Raw genomic sequence first — 23,753 nt, 5'->3', positions numbered from 1 at the left:
TAAATTTATGCAAGAATCATGAAGTCATCAGTTATTATGAACATGTACGTATATATGAAAGAAGTAAACAAAGCAATTTATAGCTAGGGTACAGATTTAACAAAGAAGACCATGGAATTGTTAAAAATAAAAAATTAATAATTTGAGATATAGAAATAGGCAATATATGAATTTGCTTTTAATCATATTACATCTCTGCGAGAAACCTGTCAAAAGTTGAAAATATACAATTTTTAAGAAGAGCGAATCAAAAATTTCTATTTGCAGCATTATAAACTACAGCATTGTGAAAACTACGGCAGCTGAAATTTGTTTAAAAATCTATTGTTTAAAATTATAAATAATGGTAAATCTATCTATTAGAAGATACTAGACACAAGTTAGTGAAAATTTAATTTTTTTGGCTTCTGACACTTTCTTCGTAAAGGTGCGATACATTTTCTGCTTTCCTTGATTTGAGTAACACGTTTTTCTCGCTTTGCTGATGAATATTCCTTCTTGTAAACGGTGTTAGTATGTAAGTTATTAAATATTAAAACTCAATCGTCGGGATAGGTAACGCACCACACCATGGCATCCATAAAGTTCTCTATCCAATCATTACAGTTTCCAACTCTCGCGATTGAAAGCAACTCCCTTCTAGTATACTCGGCCTACTCGTTTTCATTGACCCGTGCATAGTATAAAATTCAGTGGATGGTGCTCGTGGGGCTCTAAATACGGACTCCTGATTCCTTAATTAGTTCAATTTACTTGTAAGCGTATACTAAGGTACTTGTTCGTGGACTTTCGTCCATCTGGATTCTTGTTCATACGCGCGAGCTTCGGAGAGCTTGTGTCAGCGATGGCATTTTAAGCGCAGACTCGCGATTCTTCACTCAGTCCACGCCCACGCTTCGACCCCATCGGGGGTTCAAAAGGAGTGAGGACATCAAGAGGAGAGTGGAGGTGGGTGGTAGAGAGAGAGAGGGATGAGGTGAAGGAAGTGGCGGGAGCGAGGCGGAAGTAGAGTCAGAGGGTAGGACGCACCCCCGTGAGGCGGTATGACGTCACGGGGGTCGAATCAATATCATGGAAAACCGTCCCTCTGCCGGTCCTCGACTGCGAGAAAGACACCGACTGTTCAGTACGGGGTGGCCTCCACGACTGTTAAGTACGCCGACAGCACGCCGTTCCGACGAGGACGACGACGACGACGACGACGACGACGACGCGGACGAGGACGAGGACAAGGAGAACAGGGACAACGGTCACAGGATCTGCGCCCGTTGTTCCTCACTCTCCTATGATTTCGACACGGTTCTCTGCACGATTCAGCATCTTATCTTCACCCCTTCTTCAATCGGTTGTTCGGTTCATGTAGATCATCCATTCGTTCGAACAAGTTCAAGCTGTCCATTGGTGATTCGCGCGCGAAAGTGATCGCCGGAAAGAAATAAATAACCTGTGGGTCGCTTCGAGCCTGAAACGTTTAAAAGGTGTGTTTGTGGTGAAAAGAAGTTTGAAAGTTAGGATCGTCATCCAGTGGATCTGTAAGTATATTTCGCAGTTCTAGATCACAATAGCTTGTTTCACGAATGAGATTTCTATGGACCCCGTTGATGGCTTTGAATGTAGATAGAGTATCATGTATGTACCAGTCAGTTTCTTTATTCTTGGTTTGTTCGCTCTAGCTGGTAACATACGTGCGTGACAACATTAGATTCTGTTAAATATAGTCTGATTTATCGATTGCACCACATGTGAATCAGGTATAGTTTTATTCTATATTTGTGAATATTCAATGGGGAAGAAGAGCCACGAAATAACTCGTGAATGTAATTCATCCATCGAATTTAGTGGTTGTGGATGAAGGTGCAAGTCACTAGAGCATAGTTTGAAACTTTCAATGATTACGTAAGACCCGCTTCCTATACACGAGTTTTTTAGAGTGACATACATTGATAACAGTTTACGCTATCACGAGGATCTGTATTATCATACAACTTGAAACAAAATTTAAAGTAGGATATTGAAAGAATGGAGAATTCACGGTTATGCTAAGAGATATCAACGATCTCCAATTTTTCAAAATATTGAATGTTAGAATTACGTATAGGTACTCGTTAAGGTTTAAAGAGTACAGAGAGATAACGTAATAAATTGGAAACGTTTCCACTGACAAAAACTATACAAACGACTATAGTGCACATTAAATGCTTAGTCCTCGCAGTGTTATCCTTTTCCTAAGAAGCACATATAGTTCAGGAAGGATGCGCGTCGCTCTTTCAGGTGAAGTACCGTCCTGATCGCGACGATCGGTACTGGGAAACGTGGGTGGAGGAGGAAACTGTGGAGGAAGCAAAGGTAGCAGCAGGGAAGCAGTAGGTTCGGTGAGTTGGTTGAAAATCGATGGCCATCAGCGCCCATGGGCGGCCTCGCGTTTAGAACAAGGAATAGCCCCTCCCAGAAGACCTCGCTCCGGTGGGGCGACTGCTGCCCCCCAAATCCCAACCCACCGTCGTCGTCGACCGTCTGGAAGGACCATCATCAGGACATGCCGCCGGTATCCGTGTGAGGCTGTCCCCCGCTACTGCGTGATTGTACCCCGCGGGGTCTTCAGAGGTACAAATGATGTCATTACTCTCCTATACGATGAGCATTCTCCAACTGTTCGCATTTCATCGCACAAGCTTGCTTTTCTATTTTTTCTGCTTGTTAGAAGTTCCCAAAAATTGTGCTGGTTAAGAGAAAGTTGAGAAGCTAAGAAGTAGCAAGAATCCTTTTTACAAAAAGGAGTTGTATCCTATATGTACATGGAGTTAGTAAAAATACCATTGGGAAGCTCCTCAAAATGAATGAATAGTATGACCACACATAAATCAAAGTTGTTTTATATATTATACATTAATGTTCACGTTAAATTTTTCTTTATAATGGTATTCACCACTGTAGGTGACCCCTGATGAAAAATGAATTGTGTAGTGTATTCTTGATGAAAGAACATAGGTACATATAGTTATGAAGACTGTACATATTTAAATTATTGTTACTTTAGATTCCATATATATTCTTTTAAACAGGAGTGGCTTAAAAAATTAATCAATTATTTTAAATAATTTTTCTCTAATATTATGTATATCGAGTTAGCGACGTATTCGGATTATATTGGTCATTTTTAAGAAACAAAGTTATAGAAATAGTTGAGATTTGTAATTGACTTTGTGGCGGTTATACATTCTATAGGTAATACAAATCAAGTCTCATATGAAATTGATTCACTACTACCTTTTAAGTAATGTCTTTAGGTAGAATGAAACTTTTTGTGTTTATTATTAAGTACTTAATTAAAAAAAAAGAATTCTTAATTTTTTCTGATTATAAATAATACTTCGTAAAATATTTTAATAGAAAGTGAACTTAAGCATTAAGATGAGAAAATATGATACATACCTACTGATGTAGCATAGGTTCTATCACCAAAATAACATATGGTTGGTAGTAGTTGCACCAGAAAACGAAATAATAAATATCACAATCATTTACTTTTACATGATAATAATTTATCTTTTACAAAATTAAATGGAAACTGACTTATACAAGCTTATACAAGCAATGTTTTAAGGCAGAATTCTCTGAAGCGTTATTGTGCTATATGCAAATCAACTTATTAGTCAATTTAATTTCTTTAATGTTAATTAGTGACTGTTCGAGTAAATTTCACAGATAGTAGTATTAGTGTCCTAGATTTTAGCACAGAAATGATACGAAGCATTTGAGCTTTGTCTGTTAATCCCGATGCACTAAATAGTTAGGTTTTGAATGTTCATATTTTAATTACACGTATACATCTTATGTTTCTTTATTTATTTTCACATGTTAATACGGTTGTGCGTCCCTCATGGTAGAAGTGATACTATGCAGGGTAAAGTGGGGCTAATGGGATTAGAGGGTGAACTCAGCCGAGCGATTTAAATGCCTTCTGGGTAGGAACATAGAATTTACACTTAATTGCACGCATTACATGTGAACACATCGACCACACCGCTACTTGAGTAGAAAAGTGGAATGGAATTTATGCAAGGTGGTTGAATTTTTAATTATGTCTGGCATTTCCCTGAATTTTTAAACGATTTATGTTTGATTATTGGAAAATGGTAAAAATAAAATGGTTTGCTGCTTTTTAAAGCAGCAATTACACAATTATTGCAAATAATAGATACTAATATGTTTCTGTCTCGTGAACCACCAGTGCCAGCGGGTCATAATCAGATACGAAAATTTCACTATGTAAATAAATACATTTTAATTTGAAGTTAGAAGGAAATAGAAAACAAAAGTTGAAATTTTTAAGCACTTAATAACAATTGTGCATTTTTATTGTTAAATGCGTATTGTATAAATAATATCTACAATCGTATTTCGAAAAACTGATGTTCTATCACGATACAGAATATATTACTGAGACCATCAACGAAAACTAGTAAAAAATTAACAAAATGAAAAGAATGAATTCAAAACAGATTGTCAGTTAGAATTAGCAGCCCCATGCGTCCTTTAATAGACATTCTAGTGAATGTAGCGTGGCAGTCAGAGTATCAGTCAACTTTATATTTAGTTTTGACTTTTCTTCCGCTATTTTTGATGCTTCAGAAGCGATATTTCACGTATGCACGCAGGTATCCAAACTTCTCGAAATCAGATCGACCGCCAAACCTCTCGGACTTTCGTCTCCGCCAGTTCGAGTTCACGCAAGTGGACCCGTACTCTCCGAAGATGATCAACTTTGCTGGTGTTGTCTCGATCGCCCTCTTCTATGCGCTGATCCTGGCTGTAGGAGTATGGGCTGCCAGGAAGAAGGAGGCCGGCAACGACTCCGAGGAGGAAGTCATGCTAGCGGGTCGTTCCATTGGACTGTTTGTCGGAATATTCACGATGACGGCGACTTGGGTCGGCGGTGGTTACATCAATGGCACCGCCGAAGCAATCTACACGAGAGGTCTTGTTTGGTGTCAGGCGCCTTTCGGATATGCCCTTAGCCTTGTTTTTGGTGAGTTCGCAAATTCTGTCTTTCCCACTTATCTTATTTTGTACTTGCACTTTTCTGTTCCATTGGTAAGTGTATGTAAATACATGAAGTATCGTTCTTTCAATACTTTAAATAGACAGACCGATACCGTGCATTAAAATTTTGTGGAATTATCAATTTTTATTAATTATTCTAAAGACAAAAGGCATATTTGCTCTAAGAGAGATTATAGAAGATAATACATATGAGACAATAAGAAAGATTGCGTTTTGACTGATATTAAGACATTTTACCATTCTTCATTATTTAGATTAAATAGAAAGGTAAAGAGAATGGATAAACGAACTTTGCACGAATTGAGCGATATGCAAAACTTAGGCGATTGAAGGTAGCACATCAATAGTAGTCACGTACAAGTTATCTGAATTAAAATATGAAATTTTGCAACATTACTTTTGTTAAAACGGTCTTACGTTAACTATTACCACTTTAACTATCTAAATAATCTTATAATGAATAAAATGTATCGAAACGAAGGCGCTCTAAGAGTAACGTTCACGGACTTCTCCAATTCTTAAATTTATTATTTTCACAAATAAAATTAGATTTTGTGAAAAACCATGTAGAATCTATTTGGGACCTATATGGTGATTTAAAGGTATTACATGTATTTCATGAATACGATATTTCATATGCACAAAACCAATATATTATTATATTACTGTTATACAAGGTGTTTTATAAAAGTTGTTACATTAATCTTATTGACTTAGATTTTTGTAATTTTCTCAGTGAATTTTATTAACATAAATATTTGAAATATATTTTATAAAAGTAATTATGTTAACAAAATTACCTATATCGTCGAAACGTTAACACCGTAAATTTTTAAGAATGCATTAGCAAGACTACCTAATTGAACGCTTACTTTCCATTTGTGAGTAGATGTTGCCTTTGCCTCGGTTTATACTAAAACTACCACAGTGATCAAAATGACTGGCACGATTAGTTTTAATATACATTTTATTCTTCACAAACCTTGTCTTGCTTCATTCATGCTGGATGAAATTAAGAAAACATAAATAATTGGTATTTCTGTGAATTAAATACCTACTTTTCTAAATGCTTGTAGTTTTACATAGCGTTAAAAATTAGCATACGGTAGCCTCGGTAGTTCTAGTAATAATATTAATTGGTTTATTTTGATAGACATTGTTTTTGAGGTATAATTCCACAAAATGGAGTTAAATTTATGCTTTTGAAAGGATTTGATTTTTCACAGAAACTCATTTTAAATATCAGATGTGTGTAATTCAATATTGTAACTAAAGTACCAAAGTCTAGAAGGATAGTAGTTCTATATAAAAAAGTAATATTGTATTTTGTTTTCGGACTATATGAAACCACAGTTCTGAGTGTCTGAGGGGTAGACGAGAATATTCACGGTCCAACCATTGACTTTCTCTACTTATAAGCTAGAAATACTCTTTCTCCCCGTTTAGCTTTCAAGTTACCTAACATTGTATATACATATGTAGTTCAGTACTCTCCCTCTTGATTAAAATTCAAAATAAAATTCGTTTTCACGAAAACGAAGCATCATACCAAACAATTTACTTATTATTTACTCATATGACTTATTTTCTCATATGGAATTACTGCCTTTTCGCTTGTACCACCAGTTCTGGGATACTCTGCATAAAGGATGAATAACTTCGTTATATTCTTCAGGGGTACATTCAAATACAAACGGTTTAAGGAACATTATTTCTTGAAACTGCTTCTCATTTTCTCTTAGTCTGAATTTTAACAAGATAGACTAAATTGTCAATGTGTCAATTATTCTTAATAATATGTTTTAGTACAATTTAGTTAGACCTCTGTTGATAATGGGTATACCATGTGAAGTTAATATTGTGATTTCATTTCCTTTCCATTGTTGAGCCTATGATTATTTAAGGTTTAAAGTAAAACCTTAGCCAACTTAAATTAAAGATATACTCGACCACACGTACATGAAATATATATTTAATATGTCAGTAAGTTTTAAATGTTTATGTAGTGTTCATGGAAAATTTCAATATTTATAATATTTGGAAGGTGAAACAAATCTTTAATTAAGTAGATTCCATATTTTCCAGGTACACACTTCATGTTGAAAAGAAACACTTGTATGTAAAGTAATACTTTGAATTTAGTTGCCTTAATACAGTAGAAACAAATAGTAAGTTTGATATTAATCTTTCAAATTCTAAATGTGATATTAGGGAAATAATAGCGAGTGAAATAGTACAACGTTTTTCTTCGTATCGTACCATATTTAATTCGAAGAATAATTGTTGTCGAATCTTTAACACATTTATATTTTTTCCTAAAATTGATACTTATGAATTAATATTCGTCATAATAATGGAAATTTTTATCTATATAATTGATCTATATGATAAATTACCACTTATGAAACTTTTTTTCTTATTTTACAAACAAAAGGAATTTAGACTATACACTTGTTTTTATACTTTATGATAAGTATACTTATTTAGAATGAACTTTGCACTTTGTAGAAGTAATTTCACATCTAACTTTTAGGGAGTGATTGTTTTATATATCTGTCGTTACTAGTATTTTAAATAACAGGATGAGGCATCTAAAACAGGCTACTTGAATAACTTGCTGTTTTTTCGCAATAGCGAGAAAAGTGTCCTACCAAATTTACTTGGTTTTCAAGGGTATATAATTTGGCGCCAATAATTTCTTTTATAGGTGGGGGCGTAGAGGAAATATGAAGCTCAACCCCGTTTTTTAAATAAAATGATGCAATTTTTCATTTACATTCTGATTGAGCATTTCGAGATAAATATTATGATTGATAGATGAAGATAGTTCAAGAAGATAGGTCAATTACGATGGAAAATAAATTACATCAAGAAATCGAATAAATACTTTCGTGTTTTCTCTAATTGCTGAATTGGTCGACTAGGAAGTACCGGTTAGCTTGCACCTCTCCCAGCTTTAACACTGATAGATTTCTATTTGTGGGAAAAATAAAAGCAATAATTGTATAACGAAATGCTAATAATCAGAAAAAACAATTAATAAATAAGTAAATTAGCGAAATATTCGTCTGATTTTTTTATGTACTTTGTTCTCCTTTGTGATTGATTTTGAACGACCTTGAATGACCTTCAACTATAGATCATTGTATTCGTTTCGAGATTATCTATCAGAATGTAAATAAAAAACCATAACGCTCTATTTAAAAAAACTGGGTTGATCTTCATATCTCCTCTATGCCTCCACCTATACAAAAATTATTAACACCAGATTATGTTATTTAATATCAAACTTTCTAGTTAGTTAAAAATTTAGCGATTCAATTTAATGAATGTAATAAATTATATATGTATCCAAAAGTTTAGATATGTTTCAATCTAAAAGTATTATTTCCTTATCATAGTTGATGTATTGAGCTTCTTATTATATGTTAATTGAACATGATGCTCGAATAGATCACAGAAATTTCCTTGTGTTTATATCTCTGATGTTATAAAACTTAGAGTTATTTAAGAACTTTGTCCTTTGCGACATAATATATATAGCGTGGTAACAGACTAGTTACAATCGAAACTCCTATTACAGCTCTTTAAGTAAGATTCCTCGGAGTCGAATAGCCTCGAGAAAGAATAAACATACGTATAACCCTCCATTGAAACTATAAGCGCATAGCTTCTGAATGATCACAGAAATAATACATCGTTGCATGATGTAGAGTACTTTGACGAACAGTTTGAAAATTATAGATAATATTTAACAAAGATCTTGCAACAGAACTTTATTTACTTGAACAAAATTTCAATTTTAATGTTAGTAAATGTTCCATTTATTGCTAGTAAGCAATACTGTGTCAACATATTACCATAATACTTCTTAGATTGAGCGTGAGTATTATAAATAGTACTAGTGACTAGAAATCAATCAATCTGTTGATCTTCTTGCGTTTTTTTTTCTTCCGTTTCTTCTTGCGTTTTGTACACGCATTGAACTTGTATTTACGCATTATGACCTCACAATTCGGTACAAATGAGTTTATAGAGAAATAAGGGGTATTTTTCTGAGAAAAATGTATTAGTTAATAGAGAAAATGAGAGAATATTTCCATCAAGTAATGGGCAAGCACTAAGTTTATAATAAAGAAATCACTATTCTTAAAAAGGTATCAATATTTCTATACTGAAAAATATTGTGTTTATTGTTATGATGTTCTTATAGGCGGCATATTTTTCGCAAATAAAATGCGAGAAGAGGGGTATATCACGATGTTGGATCCTCTTCAAGATGCGTTTGGTGAACGCATGGGGGGTCTCTTGTTTCTTCCTGCGCTATGTGGCGAGGTCTTCTGGGCCGCGGGTATTTTGGCAGCTTTGGGTGCTACGCTGGCGGTCATCATCGACATGGACCAGGGTGCCTCGGTCATTTTGAGCGCCTGCATCGCAGTTTTCTACACTCTCTTCGGAGGTCTTTATTCTGTTGCATATACTGACGTTATTCAACTTTTTTGCATCTTCATCGGATTGGTAAGTCACAGTATTTATTTTTCTCATTTTGTCATTTAGAAGTAGGACTTTTACGGGCTATATAAACATACTTCGCAATTTGAAATTGAAATAAGGTGGAAAAAGGAAAAATTGAAATTGTATAGAATTTAATGCACTTTTATTTATACTTTTCTATAATATTACAATTTTATCTTTGAAGCATTTGTAGAATTCTATCGAAGAACTGAAATTTTATACAGACGCGGAACAAGTTAAACTGTAGATTATACAATTAAACTATTAACTGGTAATTTAATTGCAGTACTGATTCATAACATCCCTTCTTATGTGGAAGTATTAAGTTATGTGTTTAAACGTGCTTATATTCTTCTCTAATGACATACATAAATATTCCTATGTTCATACAATAAATAAGACATTCAGAAGGAAGAAATAATATTTGAATTTTAATTCGTATTACTCAAGAAGTATAATTTTCGTACATTCGTATACATATGTATTGAATGCACAACTATTTAGTACACAATACTCATTTTTAATAAAGGTAGCCTATTATTATATTGCTAGATTAAAATTTAAATGAATATCTATATTGCATATGTATGTATATGTATACAGTTGAACCTTTACACATTTCTTCTGAATTACGTGTTTGTTGTTCCTAAAATGGTTTCATGTAGAATGTAGTTTATTTTTAGGAGGTCATTTTATAATAATCACAAATCGTATCTAGCTGGACATACCTCAGAGATTTTAAAGTTTATTTTTTTTAATAGAAGTATATATTTTCATTTAGTTAGATGCGGAGTCCGTTGCGTGACGCATTCATTGGCCTATAACATGTTCGTTTGCAAGGTCATTCTTTGTCGTTCAAAGTTCACTTTCGCTGAATGTCTAGAAATTTTTTTTTACAGTAATCAATATAATGATTTATTTTACGTATTCCTAAGTGACAGTTTTACCCTCTCGAAAGTTTCCGTACTAATTTGTTGGCAGTTTTCCCTGATTCGATCCTTCATAGTATCAGAGGTGGTGGGTTAAAACTTTATTTTATGAAGCCTCACACTCGCAAAACCAAAAGTATTTATGAACTTTTTATAACATATTTTAGTTTCATTTTTATCTATAGAACATACTAGCGAAGTTCGAACAGAAAATTCTAAGGTATTCGGTATAGTCGAATATTCTTAAAATAGTAGTTTATTTTACATTGTGTGCGTTCAAAATGTTTTGAAATTCATATGCTACCTAAACTCAAGTTTTGTATCACTTCAATTTTCAGTCGAATTATACTAGAACAATATACAAATTTAATTTTATTCTCATGCAATTTAAAATAAAAGTCCTTATAGCAGTATTACCATACTTCTCTACGTACGGAGAATATTTTATGTTACTCTTCCAGACATTCGAGTTTCTGCCTATTAAAAGAAAACGCCTGAGTACTCTCATTTTTTTCGTTTATAAATTTTCTTATATGGAAATTTCTAACGAATCCCCACTCATTTTTCGACCTATATAAACATCGAGATTTTAGCCCTAATGGGTTCAAAACAGTATCGTCACGTTGACAGTCAAATTCGTCAGAGTCGGTTGCTATTCGAGCTAAAATTCTCTTTCGAATCTACAGTTTAACCTTAGAGTCCGCGAATTGGCATAAATTCTAAATGGCAATTTGTACGACCACTCTGTTAATCCCCGCATCGCCAGTGCGTTCACATCCAGCATTAGAATCATACATTTTATGCGATAACACTACACTATACACTTGTATGTAAAGACTGATTTTAGAATGTAGTAAAATATTCATTGCAATTTGATTAGATTGTTTTCAAACCTACAATTACCTTAAGCAGTCCCATTCGAAGGTAACAGATTCTTCACGGTACAGCTTAGCTGTTCAAGTTGTATCAATTATTAACTAACAAGTTACGAGGCTTACTCTCTGATTCTACATCCGATTCATCCATATACCCTTATTTCCAAAGAAACCTGTATCCAACCTAGTGGCTCCTCGATTTATTCGAGTTCGTCCATGAAAGTTAACTTATCCAGCAATTATCTGATTTTACACTCGATTCGTCTGCATCCTATAGGTACCTGTAACACCAGGTTAGTCTGTACGTTATCCAACCTTCTTACAGTACCCTGACTTTGCATCAGGTTCATCTGTTTGAACTTGCTAACCTCTTCAACAGCACCTCAATTTATTTTGAGTTCGTCTGTAAAACTAATTCTAGTGACTCCCTGATTTCATATTAGCTACGTTCACGAAACTCACCCTCCTGCGATTTTCTTATCACAGGTCAGTTTCGTTAGCAAACACATCTATCCTCAGAGGCTCCTTGATTTTACGTCAGGTTTATCCTCATCTACAATAATCCCCACGGTACACTGATATCGCATCAGTTATGTCCATTGCACCAACTAACACCTTGATTACTATAATCACTAGAAATATATCTGTTCTCACCTGCTTCTCGTGCTGCTTGCGTGATGCATACAAATAAAGAATGAAGTAAAGCGGAGCCAAATATTTTAGTTCAAAGTTGTCAGAATGTAAATTACAGGTAGAGGAATAGTAACTTCAAAGTGTAAAAGTCTTTAACATGCTTTAGAAAATCACGCAAGGTGTAAGAAACGTCTGTATAACACAGACATTACATGGTAAGAATTACTGTACTATGCTAATTTGTGTGATACGAAAGTAAAAGTAGAAACTACTACGTAGATATATAAAACAATAGATTGAGTTCCACAACTATCAAACACACACTAATGTTAAAACGAACGTCAATTGTTTTTCTTTCTTAGCGCTGATGTATATTATTTAGTTATTTAAAAAAATTTCTATTTTTTAACCATGTTACTGCGAAAGTATATTATAGAAATATTGCGTTATACGAGGGTTGCCTGTAATTAATTAAATACTTCTAATGAAGTTTTAAGCAAATTAACCATTACTTGTTTTCACGTTATAATTGTATTAAAAAAGAATATGTAAAGTTTCATCTTATGCATTTTCGGTTTATTATAGATTTTATATTCTTCTATTTATTAAGCTTTTTAATTGTTATCTAAAGCTTGTAGTGAAGTTAACCTGACCTGATCGATATTGGGGCTCAGCTGCTGCAAGTATTGATATTACCAAATTTATCCTGTGCTATGTAGGTAATGACCTACTTCCAACCTGTACAAAAACATTATCAGACTATTATTCCTTCGAAACTACGTTAGATTAAAATCACAGTAAGCAACAGTGAAGAACTTTTCGTGATTACCTACTTTTCGCATAACATGTTCGGTATTATTTTCTCATACAACGCTTTTTAGTATGTTTTAGAAAAACTATTTTTAGTTTTGGAAAAAGAATACTTACTCTAAAGTGAGGAAGTCAACCTTCTTTCTGAACACAAACTTGTTATAATATAAAATAAAGCATAAATTTAAATTACAAAAGTTGTTCAGTTTTACGTGCATATGTGATAGGTAAGGTATCGCATTATCAAGAGAAAGTTTTTACTTGCAAAAATTTTTTTTACTTGTACATGTAGGAAATACGTGAAAAGCTCGAATTAAGCTAATACATGTGCTTCAAAGGAAATAGTAATTGAATCATTTTTTATATTGGAGAACTGTGAGCAGAATATGTAAAGAAAAATATAATGATTCTTTTATTAGCATTAATTGAATACGATCTGTAAAACAGCATGAAAAGGGTGAACCGCACGATTGGCTTTGAAACGATTCATTCTTCAGTGAAATACCGCTGACTGGATGAATATAATTGGTAATATTCTCGGCTAGAGGCTAATGTTGCAATTCAGTAGATTTAATATAGACACTGGTAACCGGCAAATCTGACTCTACAGCCGTTCATTCTAATTACATAGTCCGCCAAGACTATAGACAAATAGAGCAGAATTCCTTTTATTATACAGTGTGTCCGATTTATTGGAATACGCATAAATATCTTAAAAGTATGAATGATACGGAAAAGTGTTTCATTTAGATAAAAGTTGTAGGATGTAAACGAGGACATCATATTGATATTTATTTGACCTTGCTATTTGATATGTTTTAAAGAATTAATACTAAATATCTATTAGAAATTATATTAGTAAATAAATTAGAATAATTATTTTGTTTAACTATATGTAGATGTATGTATTAGGGATACCTATAAATCGTCAATCTTTTTCAGATAAATAAAATAAATCGGTATATATATTTTTATAAGAGAGGAATTGAAAATTTATCAAAATGGTGACATAATGTCGTGCTTAACGATGGAGATTGTGTATAACTGATTAGACAAATAAAAAAATTTGAATCGTACGTTTATGAGTTTAATTTTGAAATAATGTATATACGTACATGCATTATGTACATGTATATGAAGAGATTAGATATACATAGAATGCAACTAAACTCATTTGTTTGAAGTAATTTTAAAATATAATGAAAACAATAATGAACTTGTAATGAAGGTAATTTTCTATTTCTAAATACACATTTTCTGCCACGTATTAATCTACCATTCATAGATTAATTTTCACCGATCAGAAAGTTAAGACCTGCATATAGTAGATACTACTTAGTATACAGTTTTTCAAGATGCAATATTATGATTTTTGTTATAGTGGATGTGCATTCCATTCGCCTGGACGCATCCACATGTACAATCCCTCAGTTCTATGGACGTGGATTGGATCGGTGAAGTGAAATCAGAGGAATATTGGTCCTACGCAGATTATGGGCTTTTACTGATATTCGGTGGTATTCCTTGGCAAGTGTACTTCCAACGGGTCTTGTCTTCGAAAACGGCAGGAAGGGCTCAGCTGTTGAGTTATGTGGCTGCTTTAGGTTGCATTCTTATGGCTATTCCACCTGTCTTAATTGGAGCAATCGCAAAAGCAACGCGTAAGTACATTTGATTTACAATTGCTGTAATATTTGTTTGTAGTCAGTTTCTAATTAATTTTTCAAATATGTTTCTCGCCTTTAAAATGTTAAATGGAACGATGCCAAGCTTAAGAATGATTTATTTTCATTTGTATTACTCGTTTATTAAATGTTCACACGAAATCTTTATTTTTAATATATTTCCATCTCGAATACACATTAATATAGTGCATTTGTTGTTGAAAATCGTTATTTACGACCGTATATCACGTGCGATAGACTAACTTATTGTTAATCTTACACGTATTACTTTATGCGTGCATATTTATATCATGTCCTTGTGCTGTTTATTTATACACTCCGTTTTACCATGTATGTATATTAGTATCAATGTCATGAACATGTTTCTTTCTGCAAAATTAAAGCATACATGTCCGTTCAATAATATAAATGCATGAAAAGATTATACATAATCTATATAGATTATAAACTTGTGACAGCAGTATATGTACATATGCAGTCTCTGGTAAAAGTTTTACACAAGTACATATTCATTGACTTTCGAATTCAATTTTTCTCACACTTTTTGTAAGTTCAAGCATCTTTATTTTACATGTTACCCTAATTACACACGTAAGTAGTCGTAGTTTATCTGTAGGATTCCCCACTCCTCTTATTTCTTCTGTGATTTTATACCAACAGTACAGATAATTTTCTGTGGAAGTCAGAGTAAATAGTCAATTGTTGTCTATCTTTTTCTTCCGGAATTTTCTTCCTTGTTGTGCACAAGGGAGAGAAACGTATTTCATGGGTTCCCGAAGCTAAAAGAGATTGAATTAGACCCGGTTTGCTCGTCATCCCCCTTCAGGCTCGGAAGCTACTTGATATTTGGTAGCACTGTAGAGAGGAAACTGCTGGTATTTACAAGGTTCCATGGCCAAGTGGGTCGGTGTTGTAACGGAAGGGTGTGTGGATGAGGGGTGTTTCAATATCCCACAGCGTGTACAATAGCGTGGGATTTTGTCACATGGTGTTCTTTGCAGTAGAGTGAGGTTGGTAATACGTCTTACCCACTAGTGCGACAAACAGGAAGATCGCGGGAACTGATACAACGTGGCTTTTGTTTTCGGACAAGAAGATAAATAATCTTGTATTTTGTATGTAGAGAGAACCCTCCAGACAGGATTTTGGTTGCAAAAGTACATGTTATGGTACATATTAGTTCTCACCCGAAAGGCTTTGAGTTAACTTGCAATGTTTATATTACTGTAGCAAAATAGCAGTTACAATCGTTGTCCGTACTCTTATTCTTAAGTTCTGTAAAAGGAAACTAGTGTTAGTCACGAGTAACGTGCAAAATGTATTTTTTGCATCAGCAAGTGTAATAATATGTGTCAAATATATTCAATAATTAAAAGCTGTATTTTATCCGTTTGCTGTATTAATCGAGAACAATAATAATAGTAATAATACATGAATTTGTAAAAATAAGCAATAATGAAAGGTAAAGAATTCGCAAAATAATAACGCAAAATCAAAATCCAAATATTCAAATGCAAAGTAGATGATGAAATTTAGGTTTAAGTCACAGCGGATTTGGAGTCTGTCGTTTAATTCCCAAATAAATAACATAGATGCCATGTTTTTATTTTCGAGTTCCTAACTTTTAGCGTTTCTAATTTGAGACAATTTTGTTTTGAAACACACGAGTTTTATTAGTTCATTCGATTTTTGTTGAAAATATACATTTGGATTTCTATCAAAGTATACATTCAACTTCTTTGAAAATGTGACTTACATTGTTTTGTTTTAAAATGAAATTATAAGAGACAAAATTTACAATTTTTAGAACTGATATGTACTAGCATAATGTAACGTACTAACAGGCTTAGAACATTCGACTGTGAATAAACTAAAATAATGGTGAAGAAGGTCACTTTGAATTTTCTGATATAACCATATTAGTTTTCTTTACATGTCGAATAGAAAATTAAGGTCAAGTAAATTAAATCATTTAATTTTCTGTTGGTACTTTAAAATATTTAAAAAAATGCAAGGTCTGTAGACATGTGCACACCTACAGTATGCAGTGATACAGTATACATCATTTTGATACAAATATAAATGTTACAGAATGTTAGTAATATTTTAATAATAATATAATTCTTTAATAATTAATTGAAAGAATAAGAAACATAATAATGTTTCAAAGAGAAATATAAACGTAGGATTAAATACAGCTGTTAATAATAGATTGAAATAACCGTAGTAATAATCTGAATATAATTAGTTGGCAAACGATGCATCACAATGAGTAGGTTTTCTTCTGTAGCAAAGATGATATTAAGGATGCTCGACGAATCTAGAAAAAATGCATGCGAAGTAGTGCACTTGAGACTGATACACGAATGGAGTTTTGACCTTGCACACAAGTTCTTCATGAGATACATTTTAATAAGAAAATGTTAATAAAAATAACTTTATACGTTGTTATTGGATCTATCTTAAACTTTTATAATATTATGAAGACGAAATTTAAAAAATTTTAAATGATTTTATTTCCCTAATGAAGAAAAATGTTTTGAAAAAATTATTTAATTTTCAACATAATTTTTTGTTAAATTGCCATAAGTATTCAAACTTAACAGTCATTGTTAGGAGGTACACTCTGTATATGTTCATTTAATATTGTAATTTTCACACGTTCTACTGAATTTCAGTGACTTTTTACCGAATACATTTAATAGCAAAAATTTCAACTGGCTTGAGAATAGGACATGCATAAACTTTTTATATCATCAAAATAACGACAGTAATGTGACTATACTCTTAGGTAACTTTGCGTGGCATAGCCTAGAGAAATAAATGGTGTATTTGTTATCAAATAGAATATTTGCTCGTTATAAGTTCGTGATTCACATTGTCTTATTAAAAATTTGAACAGGAGTCACTGAAAGTAAAACTAAATATGCAGTTTGATTTTAATTATTTCTGACTATAGTAAACATACTAATGAGATTATAACGAATAAATCCTGGGTAATATATTTTTCACGTAATTCCTGTTGAATATAATTTTCAAAATAACTGCATACATACATATTAATAATACCAAGGATTGATGAATCTGTTATAGCTTGGAACGAAACTGGATACACTGGACCTTACCCTCTCACTGAGCACCAGACGAGCATGATTCTACCGATGGTTTTGCAGTATTTGACACCAGATTTCGTTTCCTTTTTTGGGTTAGGCGCAGTCTCAGCAGCAGTAATGTCTTCAGCCGATAGTAGCATCCTCTCTGCTAGTTCCATGTTTGCCAGAAACGTGTATAAATTGATCTTCCGTCAGAGGGTAAGTTCGCCTTTACGTAGATCATCGTTGCTTTACTTTTAATCTCGTGTTACAACATGCATTCAACCATTCAACGACTTCGATCATCATCACATCTCATTTTGTTTAACATGTGTCGCACGAATCACCATCCTTATTATTATTTTCATCATAATCATCAGCATATCATCATCGTCATCACCATATTCGTCTCACATAACAAGGATTAGTCAAAGTGTTTATAATACTTTGATATACTTTTGACTCAAAACCTTCAAGGTTCAAGTTGGTACCATTACTTTGAATCAAAGTGAATGTAAATCTACAGACTGGAATTGAACTCAATAATTACAGTTTGATAAATATCGATAAGTCAGGGTTTCGATGTATTGGCCATTCCAATTCAAACGATGTATCAATCGTGACACTTCAATACCATGATCTTGCAATTTATCATCACCGTTTGTAGATCCTTATAGTCGTATTACTTAACGTATGCATGAATATGAATCTTGTGTGGTTAAAAAAATAAACCTTCAGGGTATGTACATTTCATCACGATCACATTTTGAACTTGTAGCCACTCCATTTTACTCTTACAAACAAAACGAATAATATCAATTACATCTATATTCCGTACAAATACTTTGAAATCGCATAAAGTTTCATTGTTCGTATTCACAAAAAGTTACTTCGCCACCATCGTCGTCACATAGCGCATCTTCGTGTCTGCTTTTCAAATCTCCTTTCTATCATGCGTCCACTTCCTCGAACGATACAGCCGATCGTAGAGTCGAATCGACGTCCGTCCTTTCTACTGCCCATTTCCCCCCTGAACAGGCGTCGGAAATGGAGATCATCTGGGTGATGAGAGCGGGAATAGGCGTGGTCGGCGTATTGAGCACGGTGATGGCGTTGACGATACCCTCGATCTACGGACTTTGGTCGATGTGCTCGGACCTGGTCTACGTGATCCTCTTCCCTCAGCTATTGATGGTGGTCCACTTCAAAGAATACTGCAACACTTATGGCAGTCTGTCCGCTTACATAATAGCTTTCGTGGTGAGGATCAGTGGTGGTGAGCCGTTGATGGGCCTGCCCGCGCTGATCCATTATCCGGGGTACGACGAGGAAACAGACACCCAAACGTTTCCCTTTAGAACGATGGCGATGCTTATGTCGTTGGTGACATTGATAGGCGTGTCGTACGGCACGCAGGTAGCCTTTTTGACCGGCAAGCTGGCACCTGGCTACGATATCTTCAGATGTGTTGTTAATATACCGGAAGATGTTGAGAGGGTCGGACCAGATCCGGCGGAAGGTGAACAAATGGCTGTCCTGGCTGCTGGAGCAGGTAAGCTTTACGGCAGCAAGGACGAATCGAACGGACGAGTCAATCCTGCGCTCGAGCCGGACTACGACATGGATCCGGGATGCAAAGTTATCGGAGCTCCAGAAGGCGTCGTTGGCGGGGGCGGTGGGGGCGGAAGTGGGTTAAACTTGGTGCCCCATGGATCGAGCGCGCCACGACAGCCACAATCCAGCACCGCATTCTAACTCCTGGTTCCGTGATCGGATGCTGTGACCAACAATAAGCGCGGCGGTATAGGCCCGTCTTTCGTTTCCGTTTGCTTTTCGTTTGCTCCTTTCTCTATTCGATTTCTCTATTCTACTCGACAGACATACTTTATGTTCAAATACAAAGTGGTGTCATATGGACACTTGTCGAATTAAACGTAGCTAATTGGTAAAGTTACTTCTTGATCATTCAATGATTCATTATCAGTTTTTAGTAACGTATAATTCCTGACATTATATGAAGTTGGTTTTTACAAAATTAGAAATTCTTTTTGAAAAATTTGAAAAAATTCAAGAGTTATTGTTCTGTTTTCCGAAGTTTTACAATAGCATTTCAATTCTTCTCCTCGCTCCACGTCCATAGAGCTCCGAAATAAACTAATGTGCGACAACTTTTGCAAAAATTTTCTTTCATATTCGTGTTTCTACGTAGCTATCGGCTATGATGCGTACTTGCTCGAAGAGACTCATTTCTACTCTATAGTGTTGAAAGCAATAAAGAAGTGGGAATGAACAAAAAAAGAATTAAATGAGCGAAAGTGAAACTGAAAGAGAGTGCAATATTTTAATGAATCGAAGCTTTTTGGCAGTTGGGCGAGGCAATTTTTGCCTGTACCGCCAATTAGGCCTAGTAATTTCCTTGTTTTCATTTTTGAGAAATATGAAAGTTATATTTATATATAATTGTATAAGTGTGTGCGCACATATATAATTATACATAATTATAGTGTATATTTACAGTTCATGAAGCTGCTTGAGAAAATTAACGTCTTGATGCACGACCGATCCGTCCCCGTTACCATAATGTATAATAATTGCAAAAACTGCGATTGATCGCTATATTTCATTCATTAGAATAAACAAGTTCAAGGGGGTGGGTGTCAATGGCCAGAGTAGAGGTCACAGGTCACTGTTTATTAATCTTCTTTCACATATTTTGTTCCACATTTTACATTGTTCATGGTTTCAAGGATATTAGGAAAAGTGGCGACGGACAAGAAAAAAGGAACAAGTCACGAACTTTTGTACTTACTTACGATCGCTCTTCCTTCATTTAGGCCAATGTACAGGCGATGGGTACGCATAGATAATACGAAATATATGTACGTTGATACCATTGCGTTAGATGTTACACGTCAACTCCTCGTATAGCTACTGGTCACTTAATTCTTTTGTAGCTCGTACAAGATGACTGGTTCAGATATGTAAATTCCTCATTGAGTGATTAGTCGTTTTCTGTTTAGTTGGCGTAGAGTCGTATAAAAAGTAGAAAAGCGATTGCCGTTTGTTTCTTTTTAGGTGTGCAATTCTAGATGTTTTTGTTGTTGTTAACGGGATGGTAGTTCCGTCATGCGATGATATCCGACTTAAAATCGGTAAAGCCTAGAATACAGTACGCGAGTCGACGAAAAGTTTTGTAGATGGATCGGTCGTCGCACGGATTCGTTGTGTTTATTATATAGTATATATACATATATATATATCTATATATACAATGTATGATATAATCGGCGTTACTGGTAATAAAACGAGACGAATGATTTAGCATTAATGTGGAGGAAAAATCAGATCTCTCCATACATATACATATGTACACACTATACATACACAGGAGAAGACTAATATCATAGTTGTTAACATCGCAGATACGAATTGTCACCACCATTGTTAATTTTGGAGATATATTTGTTATATTGTTTGAATGTAGCCGTCACGTTGTTTGCGAAGGTCACACGTTAAATGCCTATGTAGCAGTCTTATATAGGTATATTGCTCATTGTAGTTGCTCATCCCATTGTTTATAGCTAAAGAAGTAACGAAGAGATTGGAAGCAGTTCGTTGTATGTCATTCCTACTCGACATCCGAATTACTCTGCGTTTTCCTATATTTACAAAATCTTCTAATTCTTATGTTTTTAAAGTTTCAGTAGATAGAACAAAATCTGAGGGACATATCTGGGTATATAAGTGAAGTATTCTCAAAAGAATTTTTTAATAGTTTCTGTTAATATTTATTTATGGAATACTCGTGTGCTATTTTATGTTTTCAAGTCATACATTTTATGGGACACATGACTTTGGTAGCACCGTAGTGTTTGTTGAAACTTAAGTCTTTTATAGATTTTCTACTACTGGCATTTTCGTGTGAATCCAACCACGCACATTGTGCAAATATAAGTCGCACTAGTCAAAGACAAGATATCGTTTAGTTAAGTTTTTATTTATTGTTATTGTTTCTCTTTCCCTTATCGGAACAAGATAATAAACTATTTGGTCGTAACATGTACGAAGCGTAATAGTTTCGCGTAAGAGATCGTTAAAACAGAAATGATTCGTCCGACCTGTCAATTAGTAAAGATCTTCTTTATCACGTAGCGTCGAATCAGACTAGGATCGACGACAGTTGCGGGCGGAAGTACCTTCTTAGCGTACGGCGGCCTATGACTATCGCTTGTTAAGCGAGGCTCTTTCAGAATCGACGAAGGTGAAATTATGTCTAAGTCGTTAAGAGAGAGAATGTTTGGCGTACATTACGATGCAACGTGCGCGCACAGATGCATCTTCCGCCAAATGTATGTCTATTTTCATTCAGCAGCTCTCGACAGACAGAGAACTTTCACTTGAGTGCCAAGCTTGTAATAAGCGGGTTTCTTGAAGCGACTTGCTCGTGAATAGTAAATAGGTACAATAATCATTGTTATTGCATTTCCAGCAAGGCCGCTTATAGCAAAGAACCGTCGCGTACAGTTATCTCTTTTTTACAACGTGAAACTGCATTAGGAGACCGTAAAATCTTTGTCTGTCAGTGACCGAAATTACAAGTTACATAGATTGAGGGAACAATTAGTAAGACAAGAGGTAGTAAAATTGAAGATTCCTGGTTCGTCATATTTTATCGACTCGCAGCGTGCTGTGCGACGAAAGATTTTACGATCTTAATGGGATTGCAAACCTTGTAAAACATGATTAGAAACAGTATCCATCAATTTTATTGTTCATTTAAAAAGATTATAAGGTCGGTTTAGGAAGTTCACAAAAATTTGATTAAACAAACTTTCTTAAAGGACTTCTTTGAAAGCTCTCTGTCTTTCTCTCAACGTGATTCTCATTAATCTTTATATTTTATCCTGGAATCTATACTTGGAATTTTGCGTAACCTCATAATTTACTCCGAGAAAAGTGAATTAGAAATATCGAAATCAACGAACAAATATTTATAGCTTTGTTTATAAAACTTTTCACCTCATGAATTCTCAGAAAATAAGGAAAATGTATCTGAGGTTATATAGCAGTCCAACAAGATTTCAGGTTGAGAGTTTTTTACAATTGATGAAAAGTTTGAATTAATTAGAAATAGATCTTCCATACAAAATGACAGGTCGTACACGGAACCTGTTTATCGTTTCCTTTAAGTTTCCTTTCGAATCGAAACGACATATAGTTATACGCACTGCATTGGGGGAAGAAGAAACTCGTAGTTTGTACATGGGTGGATGCTGTTCCGTAGATGCGTCGGTACAATAAAACCGGATACGTCGTAGTGACATAAAGGGTTAATCAGAAAGCGGCCACGGTAACTTACATATCGAATTAACGTGCATTGTAACTAATGATGTAATGAGAAACCTATACATATCATGATGCGTGCTCTACATATTCTAGGTCTATTAGTGTGTAAGGTAAGGAACATAAACAAGAAGAAAAAGGTACAATGAAGAAGAAAAAATGAAAGACATGTATATACGTATGTATACATACGTAAGTGTGTATATATATACATATATACACACACACATATATATAATGTTTATTCTGTCGTAAAATGAATCGATGGGGTTCGTACCTCGGCAGAATTAGAGGGATATCTTTCATTTTCTGCAAACAATGAGTATTCCTCTAATTCCTCTCGCTCGAGCGTACATTCAGTAATTTATCCAATGGAAAATGAAGTTGAGCGAAAGGATATGATGAAACTGTACGAATCGAAATGGGCTGCCTGAACGCCGAACGCAACAAGTTCAATCGTGCTGGTTGGTAATTGCGAACTCGCTAATAAGTCTTCAGTGTTACAAGAACGTGGATGTTCTTCGACTAACTCGCCTGCTTAAAATAAACCGGATTGCGTACCTAATGTTGTTGTAACCTTCATCCTGTCTTGCAAGCCTGGGGCGTCTACCTATTGTAGAGTATTGTTATGTGTAAAAACCAATGAAAACGCCTGATTTACCCCGTAAGAGTATATTCATGTATATGTACCTATTACGAAAGCGTTACCGGTATTGTATTATACGACATATTGTACGTGTATAATTGAGAAACTGAACACGATGTTGATTGTAAATGTTAAAAATAAACAGTATATAAAAAAGACAC

General features: G+C 34.4%; 1 protein-coding gene across 1 annotated transcript; it reads left to right on the top strand.

The window, feature by feature from the left end:
• The first annotated feature begins 1,162 nt into the window (after nucleotides 1-1,162).
• On the top strand, nucleotides 1,163-23,750 carry Cht (choline transporter). The gene is made up of 7 exons (XM_076388424.1): nucleotides 1,163-1,532; nucleotides 2,272-2,604; nucleotides 4,659-5,029; nucleotides 9,278-9,582; nucleotides 14,208-14,487; nucleotides 17,605-17,822; nucleotides 18,642-23,750. Exons 3-7 carry the CDS (start codon nucleotides 4,756-4,758, stop codon nucleotides 19,356-19,358), a joined length of 1,794 nt encoding a protein of 597 aa, XP_076244539.1. The 5' UTR covers nucleotides 1,163-1,532; nucleotides 2,272-2,604; nucleotides 4,659-4,755; the 3' UTR covers nucleotides 19,359-23,750.
• The last annotated feature ends 3 nt before the right edge of the window (nucleotides 23,751-23,753 follow it).

This window comes from Calliopsis andreniformis, chromosome 2 (genome assembly GCF_051401765.1).
Source record: "Calliopsis andreniformis isolate RMS-2024a chromosome 2, iyCalAndr_principal, whole genome shotgun sequence".
Lineage (NCBI taxonomy): Eukaryota > Metazoa > Arthropoda > Insecta > Hymenoptera > Andrenidae > Calliopsis > Calliopsis andreniformis.
Note: the sequence above shows the minus strand (reverse complement) of the source record. Positions and strands in the feature narration are given on the sequence as shown.